We start from the raw sequence: 13769 nt of genomic DNA, 5'->3' as shown, positions 1-13769 counted from the left end.
CAGAGATGGAGAAGGCAGAGATGGAGAAGGCAGAGATGGAGAAGGCAGAGATGGAGAAGGCAGAGATGGAGAGAGCAGAGATGGAGAGGACAGAGATGAACATGGAACAGATGGAGAGTGCAGAGATGGTGAGGGCAGAGAAAGAAAAGAGACAGGAAAGAGATGGAAAGGGATAAGATGGAGGGCAGAGATGGAGAGCACGGAGATGAACAGGTAAAAGATGAACAGGTAAGAGATTAACAGGGAAGAGATGAACAGGGAAGAGATGAACAAGAAAGAGATGAACAAGTAAGAGATCAACAAGGAAGAGATAAACAGGGAAGGGATGAACAGGGAAGAGATAAACAGGGAAGAGATAAACAGGGAAGAGATGAACAGGTAAGAGATGAACAGGTAAGAGATGAACAAGTAAGAGATCCACAAGGAAGAGATAAACAGGGAAGGGATGAACAGGGAAGAGATAAACAGGTAAGAGATGAACAGGTAAGAGATAAACAGGGAAGAGATGAGCAGGAAAACAATGGAGAGGGCAGAGATGGACAGGGAAGAGATAGACAGGGAAACGATTGAAAGGGAAGAGATGGAGAGAATGGGATAGGGAGGGCAGAGATGGACAGGGAAAAGATAGAGCGGGCAGAGATGAACTGGGAAGAGATGGAGAGTGCAGAGATGGAGAGGGAAAAGATGGAGGGCAGAGATGGAGAAGGCAGAGATGGAGAGAGCAGAGATGGAGAGGACAAAGATGAACAGGGAAGAGATGGAGAGTGCAGAGATGGTGAGGGCAGAGAAAGAAAAGAGACAGAAAAGAGATGGAAAGGGATAAGATGGAGGGCAGAGATGGAGAGCACAGAGATGAACAGGTAAAAGATGAACAGGTAAGAGATTAACAGGGAAGAGATGAACAGGGAAGAGAGGAGCAAGTAAGAGATGAACAAGTAAGAGATGAACAGGGAAGAGATGAACAGGGAAGAGATGAACAGGGAAGAGATGAACAGGAAAGAGATGAACAGGGAAGAGATAAACAGGGAAGAGATAAACAGGGAAGAGATGAACAGGGAAGAGATAAACAGGGAAGAGATAAACAGGGAAGAGATAAACAGGGAAGAGATAAACAGGGAAGAGATAAACAGGGAAGAGATGAGCAGGAAAACAATGGAGATGGCAGAGATGGACAGGGAAGAGATAGACAGGGAAAAGATTGAAAGGGAAGAGATGGAGAGAATGGGACAGGGAGGGCAGAGATGGATACGGAAAAGATAGAGCGGGCAGAGATAAACTGGGAAGAGATGGAGAGTGCAGAGATAGAAAGGAAAGGGATGGAGAGGGATAAGATGGAGGGCAGAGATGGAGAGGGCAGAGATGGAGAGGGCAGAGATGGAGAGGGCAGAGATGGAGAAGGCAGAGATGGAGAAGGCAGAGATGGAGAGGGCAGAGATGGAGAGGGCAGAGATGGAGAGGGCAGAGATGGAGAGGGCAGAGATGGAGAAGGCAGAGATGGAGAAGGCAGAGATGGAGAAGGCAGAGATGGAGAGGGCAGAGATGGAGAGGGCAGAGATGGAGAGGGCAGAGATGGAGAGGGCAGAGATGGAGAAGGCAGAGATGGAGAAGGCAGAGATGGAGAAGGCAGAGATGGAGAAGGCAGAGATGAACAGGGTAGAGATGAACAGGGAAACGATGGAGAGGGCAGATATGGAGAGGGCAGATATGGAGAGGGCAGATATGGAGAGGGCAGATATGGAGAGGGCAGAGATGGAGAGGGCAGAGATGGAGAGGGCAGAGATGGAGAGGGCAAAGATGGAGAGGGCAAAGATGGAGAGGGCAAAGATGGAGAGGGCAGAGATGGAGCGGGCAGAGCTGGAGCGGGCAGAGCTGGAGCGGGCAGAGCTGGAGCGGGCAGAGATGGAGCGGGTAGAGATAGAGCGGGTAGAGATAGAGCAGATAGAGCGAGCAGAGGTGAACAGTGGAGAGAGGGAGAGGGAAAAGATGGAGAGGGAGGAGATGAACAGGAAAACTATGGACAGGGCAGAGATGGAGAGGCAGAGATGGACAGGGAACAGATGGAGAGGGCAGATATGGACAGGGAACAGTTGGAGAGGGCAGAGATGGATAGGCGGAGATAGAGAGAACAGAGATGGAGAGTGCAAAGATGGAAAGGGCACTGTTAATTGGGTAGTCCAATTAAAGTAATGTATCAAATATATAAACTGTTATATGAAATATGAACTAGAACTATGGCATCATCTCATATGCAGGATGAGGACAGTCAGTACGCTGGACAACAACAAGTCTACCGTGACATTGGGGAGGAGATGTTGCTTCATGCCTTTGAAGGATACAATGTGTGCATCTTCGCCTATGGACAGACTGGAGCTGGTAAATCTTATACCATGATGGGCAGACAAGAACCAAGCCAACAAGGAATCATACCCCAGGTAATAACACCATAATACTTCTCTAGATATGCAGAACTACGATATCAAGAGGAAGAAAATGCTCTACTACCTAAAACACCTTATTTATTAGGGGGATTCCACACACAACATGTTTTTGAAAAATGGCACTACAGTTTTTGTTGCCTGTTTTTTGACACTAAGCCAGAAGTAAATCCACTGCCAGCCTTAGGTTACATGGCACCCTGTGTGATTTTTAATGTGCCCTCTCCCCACACACACACCAGTTATAAAAAAAAAAAACAATGCAGTAATAGGCAGACTTCCTGAATTCTTGCTCAGAAATTAGCAAGATAGCACCAAGTAGGAACAGCTCCATGAATGAATACAGTATCAGAACCAAGCTCATAACATACATACAGCCCTAAAACCAAGTTCATTACATAAATAAAGCATAACCCAACCTTAGTACATAGATACAATACTAAAACCAAGCTCATAATATAATATAGTCCAAGAACCAAGCTCATAACATACAGCTCCAGAACCAAGCTCTGTACATTAATACAGCACAAACCAACCTTAGTACATAGATACAATAGCAGAACTAAGCGATTGTGTTGTGGGGGCACTGATAGGCTGACAGCGGCAGCTTGGAATATCAGAGAAGAGACAGAGCCAGGAGGAGGATGATTCATGTAGCTCCACAAGATGCTGCCGCATAGTGGAAGCAAATCACTTAGTCAGACGGACATAAGGGGAACAATCTCCACCAGCCTACACTCGCGTGGTACCTATAACCCCCCCACCCCCAAGCTAGTGGCCGGCTCTCTGTGCTGCTGCATGGGTGGCACATAGCTCAGGCCAGCCGTGAGTGGATCCAGCAGGAAAGAGAAGTAGTATAAGTACTTCCTTTATATATTTTCCATCATTTGGAATCCATTTCTGGTTTGGGTTCAAAAAATTGCATTAAAAACTGCAGCTTTTTCACAGAAAAAAAACTGTGTGTAAAGCTGCCCTAACTTAACTTAGATGTAGATTTCTAAAGCTTCTTTGTCATATAAATGTTATGCATATCATAAAAATGTTATTTTACAAATGCTGAACATTCAATTAGCGTTACAGTTCATGGGGCTCCAGCTATTATTAGCAGATGGACTTTTGGCTTGAAAGTGGCAAGTTAAGGTCCAAAATTGTTTGTGTTTACAAACTAGTAAAACAATGTGCTTATAGTAGTTGTCATTTTAATAAGTTGATTGATACATTGTATAATGGACATATATTTACATCCGATTGGAACCAAATACATTTAGATAAATGTTGGCTGAACCTGTCAATGTCAGCAGGATCAACTGACCATCTAATGCGTACATGGATGTCCCAACTTTCCATTGATGGCAGATATTGAGAAAAAGGTCAGGCATGTTGGATTCTAACATACTCAATCCTTTTCTTCTCAAGGGAGATAAACTGCTGCCAGAGATGTTTGGCAGCAGCTTATTCATTCATATGGGAGGGTTGGTTGGACTAGCTGTCATCTGAATGAGTGCTCCCCTGACAGCTCTCTATGGCATATGGCTACTGAGCCTCCAACCTTGTACATCAATTAACACGTTTGATCCTGAAACAAAAAAAGCTTAGTACCGTGTTAGCCAGTAGAGCAAAATGTGATTGTTCTCAGCAAGAGAAACCAAGTAATCTTGTAGATATGATGCCTTTTAATGGCTAACAAAAATACATGATGTTATAGCAAGCTTTCAAGCCTCTCAGGGTTCTTCTTCAGGCTTGTTCCACAAGCCTGAGGAAGACCCCTGAGAGGTTTGAAAGCTCACTATAACGTCATGTATTTTTGTTAGCCATTTAAAGGCATCATATCTACAAGATTAGTTTGTTTCTCTCACGGAGTTTGATCATGACTAATGCCATTAGTGGACAGCTCCACAGGCCATCATTGTTAATGCTAAATATTATGCTGAAACTATAGTGGATATACTGAAGTCTGTCCGTTGAATTCAATAGACGTTGCACCTACACTATCAACCTGGGCCGCTTCAATATAGATTGCAGTATCTGCTTCTTGCACTATCCGTATTGACAGCTGTGTAGGAATCAGCTGATTGGTGGTGATCTCAAGCATCGGACCACTGCCATTCATCTATTTATGACTAATCCTGAGGATAAATTAAAAATGTCCAAAATCCCAAACAACCCCTTTAACTATTACGTTTTTTTGTCTGGCTGCTGTTATACAGTTCGGCATTTCTCCGGGTGAAATAGCGCTGCATGCTGGGCTATGTTGTGTGGGATTTTAACAAAATCTGTGACGGAGTCTCCGAACCTCTGATGCTGACATAAATAAGCTCAAATTTGATTCACTGTTCACCTATACAGTAAATGAAGTCATAGCAACACTCACCTACGTCTTCCTACGTTAGGCGGTTGCTGTAGGGTTATCTAAGGTGACATTATACTGTGATGTGTTGCTGTTACGGGTCATTATACGCCCAGATGACATTTATAGTTTTTACAGGTTGCACTTAAATAGCGGCACCCTTGTTTTTGCAGCATTCAATTGACGCAGCGTAAGTTGTTGTCCCTTTAAGGGTTCACTGTCCAACTGAGGGTTAACGTTCTGCTTTTAATCTGTTTAACCCCTCACTATCTGAATTATTCATTGACGCCTCACTGTCTATAAAATATTCAAGATATACTCTGTGTCTGTGAATTATTAATTAACCCTACACTGTCTGTAAAGTTAACCTTTTGGTGACTGTGACTTGATGATCTTGACAACAAGTTTCATCATATATATTTATATTATTTCTTATATACGATGAGCCGCTAAGTGACATTTTTATACTGTTGTGTTTCAGCTTTGTGAAGATCTCTTTTCACGGATCAGTGATACGACAAATGACAACATGTCTTACTCTGTGGAGGTAGGTGTCACAGTCTCTATGTATTTAATAAGATATTTCTAAAGCATTGTGGAGGAAGGCTGCATAGCATTAAAATAACTTCACTATGCAATAAAGTTATGGCATATGGCTTGAATATGCTACATCTTTATGATCTGTGGGGGTTCGTATTCTGGGACTCCCAACAACCCTGTTGGAATGCTGGAAGTTGCAGGCATGTCCACAGTTCACTGCAAGTTAATTTAAAGGCAATCTGTCATCAACTATAAGCACCATACACTAAGTTATGGTTCTTATAGTTTAGGTAACGTGGAGTCCGGGGAGCCTCTATTCATACTCACCCGATCCCCTATTCCTGCAGGGCGGACCAGTGATTGCTTCCGGCCGCCAGCCTAGATATGAGATAGATAGATAGATAGATAGATAGATAGATAGATAGATAGATAGATAGATAGATAGATAGATAGATAGATAGATAGATAGATAGATAGATAGATAGATAGATAGATAGATAGATAAATAGACACTCTGCTTTCCTCCGACATACTGGTAGATTGGTTGACTTCCTATTCAACTAGCCTTAGTATGTGAGATAATGAAAGTTGACTGTAAGCCCAAATACAATCAAGGGCCAGTGAGAATAATTACAATATGTGTACAGCATTGTTGGAAAATGTTGGTGCTATATGAATAGCGATCAGTGATTAGTAGAATAATTATTTTGTGTCGGTATCGGGCCATTTCCCGAAAATTATTGTGTATTTGGAGAGTCCATTCCGACTACCATTAAGGTTAATGGAAGTAAAAATCTGGGTCACTAAATAGATTTTACAAGGAAAATTCTGCCAGGTGAAGACAACACTCAAGCACGGGCCTGCTCCAAGGAACAGCTGTAGAGCTGCCAAACATTTTGCTACACACATCAGATATGCTGCCTATTTTAAAAGCAATGTCATAAATTTTACAAGTACAAATTCTGCCATGTGAACACAACACTTGAACATGGGCCTATTTCTCCTCCTCGTCCACCGAGGAAAAGCAGTAGAGTTATTAAACATTACACCAAGGCAGACAGCAGGTGTGCTGCTTATTTTAAATGCAATGTCCTAAGGTTTGCAAAGGACAAATTCTACCAGGTGAACAGAACAGTCAAGCACGGACCTTCTCCAAGAAAAAGCTGTAGATATTATTTGTTTTGGGAAGAGGAAAAGGATATATGGCGGAAGCAGGAGAGGAGACAACAGCAGTTCCACCACCAACAGCAGCAACAGCACCTTGAGGACAGGGCTCCGAATTTCCATATTGACATATTTTTCATTTGGGGGGAAGTAGGAGGAAACATGGTGAAAGAAGCAGGAGGAGAGCAGCAGTTCCACCACCACCAACACCTGGAGGGCACAGTGTGGTCCTTGATATAAATCTATGCTGAGGCATATGTGAATAAAAATTGCCAGCGTGCTAACTAATCAGTGGAATCTGCCATGGGGGTGCAATAATCAGGCGAAATCCATGCCAGGCCCATTTTCATAAACAGCAGGTGATCCACATTGTCTGTGGACAGGCAGATGCATCTGTCAGTTATCACATCCTCAGCAGTGCTGAACATCTCTTCTGGTGGAACACTACCAGCGGGGCAGGCAAGCACCTCTGAAGCATGTTGTGCAAGTTCTGGCCACTAGCTCAGCTTAGACATCCACAAGTCAAAGGGGCCATTGCCATGTCTGAGTACATCCAGGAACTGACATGCTCTTGGACTATCATGGATAAGTGCTGCCTATGTAGCACACCAGAGTGGAAGCAGCTTGTGTCACTGTGGCTACAATTCATAACCCACACTTGACTGCACTACAGTAAATGATAGAGGACTTCATTTTATGTGCCAGTCTTTGCTCCTGTGGTAGGTGTTATAATGTAGCGTGGTGCAGGTCTCTCGGCGGAAAAGAGCTCTAAGAGTCAGGAAGAGTTTAACAGCAAAACTTAATTTTATTGAAGCTTAAGGTGGCAAACAGGATGACTGTCCATACAGGTCATTTCCATAGATCTAGGCTCAGAGTTGGTGGCTGGAGTTACTGCTGTTCCTACACAAAAAGTTCCATACTGCTCACTAGGGCCTTGGGAAGAATACTTCAGCGTTGTATCTGGCACCTATCTCCTTCTTCAGACTCAGGGATGAGGCTGTATATAGCTGTGCCTTAACCATCTGTATGCACTTCTTGCTACACCTAGTGTGCTCTTCTAATCCGAGGATCCTGGGGACAAGGATATCTATAAACTTTTGGGTCCTCCCAGCACCCACTCCACTTTAAACATCTATTCAGCCCATTTAACAGGAAATACAACACAGAATTATCACAGTAATAAACAGTTCTATAACACTACTTTCCCAGAATTGTATTAACACTTAGTAGTGAAAGGTCTGGGTCACTACAATTGTGACCGTCAGTCCTACCTTGTGCTTTTGTTACAAGCTGCGACAGGATAAAAAAAAACTATGCCACACCTCTGGTAGACTTTTCCTGCTACTGATGGTGGTGCAACTGTAGCTTCCTGCTTGTCCACCATGAGCCACAGAGCTGCGATCTATTGCATAAGCATACCCATGGGCATGGGGAATGCTGTGCTTAAGCTGCTTAACAGTCTGTCTTGACAGTGCTGCATTTTGAGGTCCCTCTCCTTGTCATTTTGTTCTTATAGTGGGGATCAAGGAGGGTGGCCAACCAGTAATGATCTTATGTTTTGATGTGGGCTATGCAATGGTCCTTCTGCAAGCACTGTAGCATAAAAGCATTCATATACCTCAAAGTGCCCAAGGGTGGTGGCCCCCATTCCTTGGGGTCAGGCCTAAAAGTGTACTTCGGCTGGTCCTGCCATCCATGTAGAACAGCCGGGGTTAGTGATGGATGGAAGGAACAGTGCATAGCCCCCTGCCCTGACTCTGGGTCTATATTATCCCTCTCCTCTTCCTCCTCCTCTATACTTTTTTCATGGGTGAAGAAACATGTTGGAGAAGACTCCCCACTTTTTTGCCCAAAGCCACCCACCCTGCAGTGTTAATTAATGACAGACTGGCCAGACACTCGGGAGATTGGTATCCCTATCTCCTCCTCTTGTGACAACACGTCATTGTCCCAGAAGCCCTGTATGTCTGTTCCAGCAGCAGATAATAGAGATGTCATAATGATTAGTGTGTCATCATGACTGACCACTTTAGTTGCTTCCTCAAAGTGGGCTAAAACGGTGCACACTTCTTTGATCTAAAGTCATTCCACAGGCGTCAAGTGACCGACCTTCATTCAGCATCTGAATGATAATGAATAAATCAAACAGTTCCTCAAAGTGATCCATGTGGACTGGTTCAGAGGGTGCAGGAGATTTAGCACAGGGTGAAGAAGAGGGGGGATGTTCATGGCCAACTGGTACAGGCTTACCTCTGTGTGCCTGTGACTCGGAGGAAGAGGAAGTAGTGGTACTTGAGGCATGCTGTGTCATCCACTCTACGACCTGTTCTATGTGCTGCGGATGTAATGTATGGGCAGAATCACTTCTAAGGAATGGTAGTGGGCTTGCCTCGCCTCCTGCAGAAAATAGGGCTGTTGCTTCATTGGGAGCTGCTTGAAGTGCCAACTTCACCTGTCCTCGACTACCTCCCTCACCACTACCGACACTGCCCAACCCATGCTTTCTCTATGTTTCTTTTTAGGTTTATTTTGGTTCACTTTTTAGTGTAGTTTTATGCAACTTATCAGTTAACTTTGAAGTTTTCAAAAAACCACAGTTAGCAGCATAAGGCCTGCAAATATTCATAGTGGTTGGACTGGCAACTTAGTACAATATCTGAGGCCACTGACACGCACTGTGTGTATTTGCCGTTTCCCTGTTTGGTTTTCTTTTGTTTTATATTAGCAAAAAAGCACTGCTAACTAAATAAGCCACAATCCCTGGGTGTCATAATATGTGAAAACAGAAGGGCACAGAGTATAGCTTGTATCTGTGTGAGCTGTCCCTGTTTGGTGCAGCGCAATTGAATTCCCCAAACCCCACTGCTTGCTGCATAAAGCCTGCAAATAATTTGCAGTGGCTGGACTGGCGACTTTGAACAACATTTGAGGCCGCTGGCACACACTGTTTGGTTTTCTTTTTGTTTTACATTAACAAAAAAGCACCACCAACTAAATAAGCTGGTAATCCTTGGGAGTCATGCTATGTGAGAACATAAGACCACAGAGTATAGCTGGTATCTTTGTGAGCTGTCCCTTTGTCCCTGTTTAGCGCAGCATATTTGAATTGTACATACCCCAATTTTATGTTCCTTTTACACAGGATAAGCTGTCGGGCAAACAATGCCCAACAGCTTGCCTAAGTGATGCTCGCTCTTGTGCTATTACACAGAGCGAGTATTGATGGAATCGCTCAAAGCGCCACCAGAATCGATGCAGAGCGGGCCAGGGAGCGTTCTCGCCCCGCCTGTCTCCATTCACAGTAAGCAGAAAGTCATTCAAAAGTGAACAACTGCTGCTTACACTGAATGGCGCGTCATTTAGTTTTCTGCATGCAGAAACTGAACGACAAAACAATTCTCATTCAGTCACTGCATGCGTTTGCATAGGATTATCATTAAGATTCCCCAGCTCCCGCAGGAATCTAATTGATAATCGTCCTTTGTAAAAGGGCCACTAGCTGCATAAGGTCTGCAAATCATAGAATCGTAGACTGGTAGAGTTGGAAGGGACCTCCAGGGTCATAGGGTCCATCACAATGCTCAATGCAGGATCCACAAAATCATCCCAGACAGATATTTATCCAGCCTTTGTTTGAAGACTTCCATTAAAGGAGAACTCACCACCTCCTGTGGTAACCTGTTCCACTCATTCATCACCCTCACTGTCAGAAAGTTTTTTCTAATATCTAATCTGTTTCTCCTCCCTTTCAGTTTCATCCCATTGCTTCTAGTCTTTCGTTGTACAAATGAGAATAGGGCTGATCCTTCTGCACTATGACAGCCCTTCAGATATTTGTAGACAGCTATTAAGTCTCCTCTCAGCCTTCTTTTTGCAAGCTAAACATTCCCAGATCCATTAACTGTTCCTCACAAGACATGATTTGCAGACCGCTCACCATCTTGGTAACTCTTCTCTGAACTTGCTCCAGTTTGTCTATGTACTTTTTACAAAATAATTTGTAGTGGCCAGACTGGAGACTTTGAATGACATCCAAGGCCCCAAACAGAAAACTGAAATATTCCCCACGCCAAAGTGTATTTTACCTGTCTGCCTTGTTGCTATATACATTGACAGCAGCAGAAATATACTCTCTCCCAATGTACAGACCCCATTTTGTATAGGCATATAAACATGATGCAGCTTCTTTCTCTGTTCCCACCAATAGAACCCTGTTTAAGTTTTCTGCTGGTATACAAACTTTCACACCAGCAACAATATATCCTCTGTAGAATATCTGTCTCTATTAACAACAGACCATGTGTTATATTGGCATGTAAGCATGATGGAGCTACTCTGTCCTGTGCTCAACTCTAAAATGGCTGTTGGTTAGACTGTGCCTATGTGATATAAGGCTAGGTAATGTGATGCAGGCGTCTAATGAAACTGCTACTCATATGTAAGATGGGGGACACATTTGAGGACATCAGCAAGGTGCCCAGGCTGCTGATTGGCTGCATGCTGACCTCTGCAGCAGGCGTTACAGGAAATTCAATGTTCCAATGATTTTCACCAAAAATCGGTTCGGACTAACCCAATTCGATTTTATGAAAATTGGAATGATTTTATTGCCCAGCCAATCAAGATGAGCAACAGTATTTATAAATAATATACATAGATAAAAATATACAGATTTTTCACTCTTTAACCTAATATTACTCTCTACAGTATTGCACATAAAGTATCATGCCTTTTTATATGCATCCACCAATGTTGAATCAGGTGTATTACTTTGATTTGGTGTGTTTCTTGAGTTTCTTTTTTCCTGAAGATGACTTATTTTTATACCACTGCTTCTTAGGTCAGTTATATGGAGATATATTGTGAGCGTGTGAGAGACCTCTTAAATCCAAAGAATAAGGGGAACCTTCGTGTCCGTGAGCATCCACTACTGGGACCTTATGTGGAAGACTTGTCAAAGCTGGCTGTTACTTCCTACCAAGACATTCAAGATCTAATGGACTCTGGCAACAAAGCCAGGTACTCTGTTTGTAGCAATATCTGCTATCATTATCTGCCATGGTGTGATTAATGGCTTAGCCTTTTCTAAAGTATCATGGGGGTGGTCTTCACTAGACCCAGAACTACTGGGATCATGAATCTTAATCCACGGAGTGTAACATTAGTATAAAGTCTCATGTTTTTTTCACATAACATTCATTGACAGCCATGGTGCCCTTACTTTGCCATGTACTTGGGCAGCAAGAAGATGTATGCAGCATACAGACACCCTGGCAGGTATTGTGTCATTAGGTAACCGAGGTGTTCAGTGTAGGACAAACAAGTCAGAGGTGGGGAACTTGTGGAAACAGCAACTAGAGGTTTACTGAGCACTTAGCAACAGGTTACAGCCAATCTTTATCACAGCCACAGCAATGACAGTACTTGTAAAATCCACAGTATCTCCAATGTTTATTTGACACAAGCCCTGAGAACTTTTCTGTATAAGTGCCAGCTGCTTAATCCGAGTAACTTACTTTAGGTGGTCCACGTTTTTCTCCTGTACTTTCACTAGCCTATATCCACTCAAAATAATGTGTGTACCTTATCCAAGCCTTGGGGTTCACTTTGGGTTCAGTCCAGGCTTACTTTACTCCTGCTGGTCTCCACACACAAAGACTGCAGCTCCTTTGTGAGCTGGTAACAATCCTGCAGCTTTGGGTGCTGAACGCTACATGAGCAGATAATTCACTATACTCTCTGCTACTCCAATTCTACACTGTACTGAACTCAATACTACACTGTGCTAACCCAAACAGAACTACAGGGTCTTATATTACTTCCCCTTCCAGAAGCTTCTAGCATTTTCTGGCTCAACTCCTTCGGGGCTAAATAACAGTAGGTGATTTCCCAATTGCTAAGGTCAGGTAGAGATACAGGAGATACAGCCATATAATCAAATACAGTACAATATATGTATATGGTGACACAGTCTCCCTTAGATGTTAATGTTACTCAGTAGTGCCATTACTGGATCACTACATGTATAGCTTGGATACCATTAGAGGAAGATTGTGTAGACAACATTATACATGTGTCTTATCCTTCCAGCAAAATCGATACAGCTCTGTGCTTTTATGTAGACAAACCATTACGAAATGATGGCTAAGACCAATAAGCCCAAACCACCCATTACGACAGGATCAGCCGACCATCTTGTGTGTAAACGGGGATGATGAAACTCTCCCACAGCGGCAGATTTCGAGGGAAAGAAGGATCGGCGTGTTGGAATTCAAGAGAAATAAGGCTGTGTTCACATCTGCATTTGGCTTTTAGTTTCCCTGTTATGCCATGAACAGGGATCTATGCTTTGACAGAAACAAATAGAGCCCAACAAACCCCATTTACTACAATGAGATTCGTCTGGCTTTGTCATGCTTCACCATTTTCCCAGGGAAAATAGTGCTGAATGCTGCATCATTTTGTCCAGCATCTTGTGCTTGATCTGCGCTGGAGGCTCCGAAAAACAGTCCCAACCTGCCATGCAGTTGTGAGCATAGCCAACACAAATGTAAGCATAGCCTAAGCCATTGCTAGAAGGGGCTGGCAGCGTCTTGTCTCCCGATTAACAAAACATACACACTTGTCTGTGGCTACAGGCAGGGCTTAATAGTCATCCATGCATGGCAGCCCTGGAAGCCTTCGTATGGCTCTGAACTGCCATGTAAACCCATCAGAGGAGCTTCCTTCTTCCAGCCGGCTGTTTTCAGATGCGCAGTCAGTTTTGACTGCAGCATCTACATAGTTACTTCCACAATCAGAACTGACTCCAGTCGTAGCTCATAGTCACCAGGTATGGAGCTGACTCGCTCCTGAATCCACTCCATATACCCTTCGTGACCGCGTAATGTATATTTATGTCATACTGTCAGGTTAAAGGTTTGGACATTGACTTGTAGGGTTGCTATCCAATAGGTGGCACTAGAGAAACAGCTTGAGAACTCATTTACATATTCTTTTCCCAGGGGGCTTTGCCTGCCCTATAAAAGTCCCTAACCCAATTTGGTGGTCTCCACAAGGAGAAACATTATCTACCCAGACTGTGGCACTGGCATTACTTTAAGTGCCCTCAGAGTCTCTATGAAACTGCAGACTCTCAGTTTACATATTTCATCTGAGAACAATTAACTTCAGTATGAAGACTTTATATAGTTAACAGTGTTTCTGATCGCATAAAAGCTTAGGAATGATAATGACAGAACATTCTGACTCGTACACAGGAGATTAGTCCAGTGCAAACACAA

General features: G+C 43.5%; 2 protein-coding genes across 6 annotated transcripts in view; one reads left to right on the top strand and one right to left on the bottom strand.

Annotated features, from left to right (window-relative positions):
* The window catches only part of KIF1A (kinesin family member 1A), a 180408-nt gene that overhangs the window by 63855 nt on the left and 102784 nt on the right, over nucleotides 1-13769 (top strand). For all 5 annotated transcript variants that reach the window (XM_066598374.1, XM_066598366.1, XM_066598357.1 and 2 more), the window contains exons 4-6: nucleotides 2253-2432; nucleotides 5264-5329; nucleotides 11327-11505. In XM_066598374.1, coding sequence (XP_066454471.1) covers nucleotides 2253-2432; nucleotides 5264-5329; nucleotides 11327-11505 — 425 coding nt within the window. The remainder of the gene's footprint in view (nucleotides 1-2252; nucleotides 2433-5263; nucleotides 5330-11326; nucleotides 11506-13769) is intronic.
* The window catches only part of LOC136624404 (allantoinase, mitochondrial-like), a 150822-nt gene that overhangs the window by 128664 nt on the left and 8389 nt on the right, over nucleotides 1-13769 (bottom strand). The gene's annotated exons all lie outside the window — the stretch shown is intronic.

This window comes from Eleutherodactylus coqui, chromosome 1 (assembly GCF_035609145.1).
Source record: "Eleutherodactylus coqui strain aEleCoq1 chromosome 1, aEleCoq1.hap1, whole genome shotgun sequence".
In the NCBI taxonomy this organism is placed as follows: domain Eukaryota; kingdom Metazoa; phylum Chordata; class Amphibia; order Anura; family Eleutherodactylidae; genus Eleutherodactylus; species Eleutherodactylus coqui.
The sequence above is the reverse complement of the archived record's forward strand: the minus strand, read 5'-3'. Positions and strand labels throughout refer to the sequence as shown.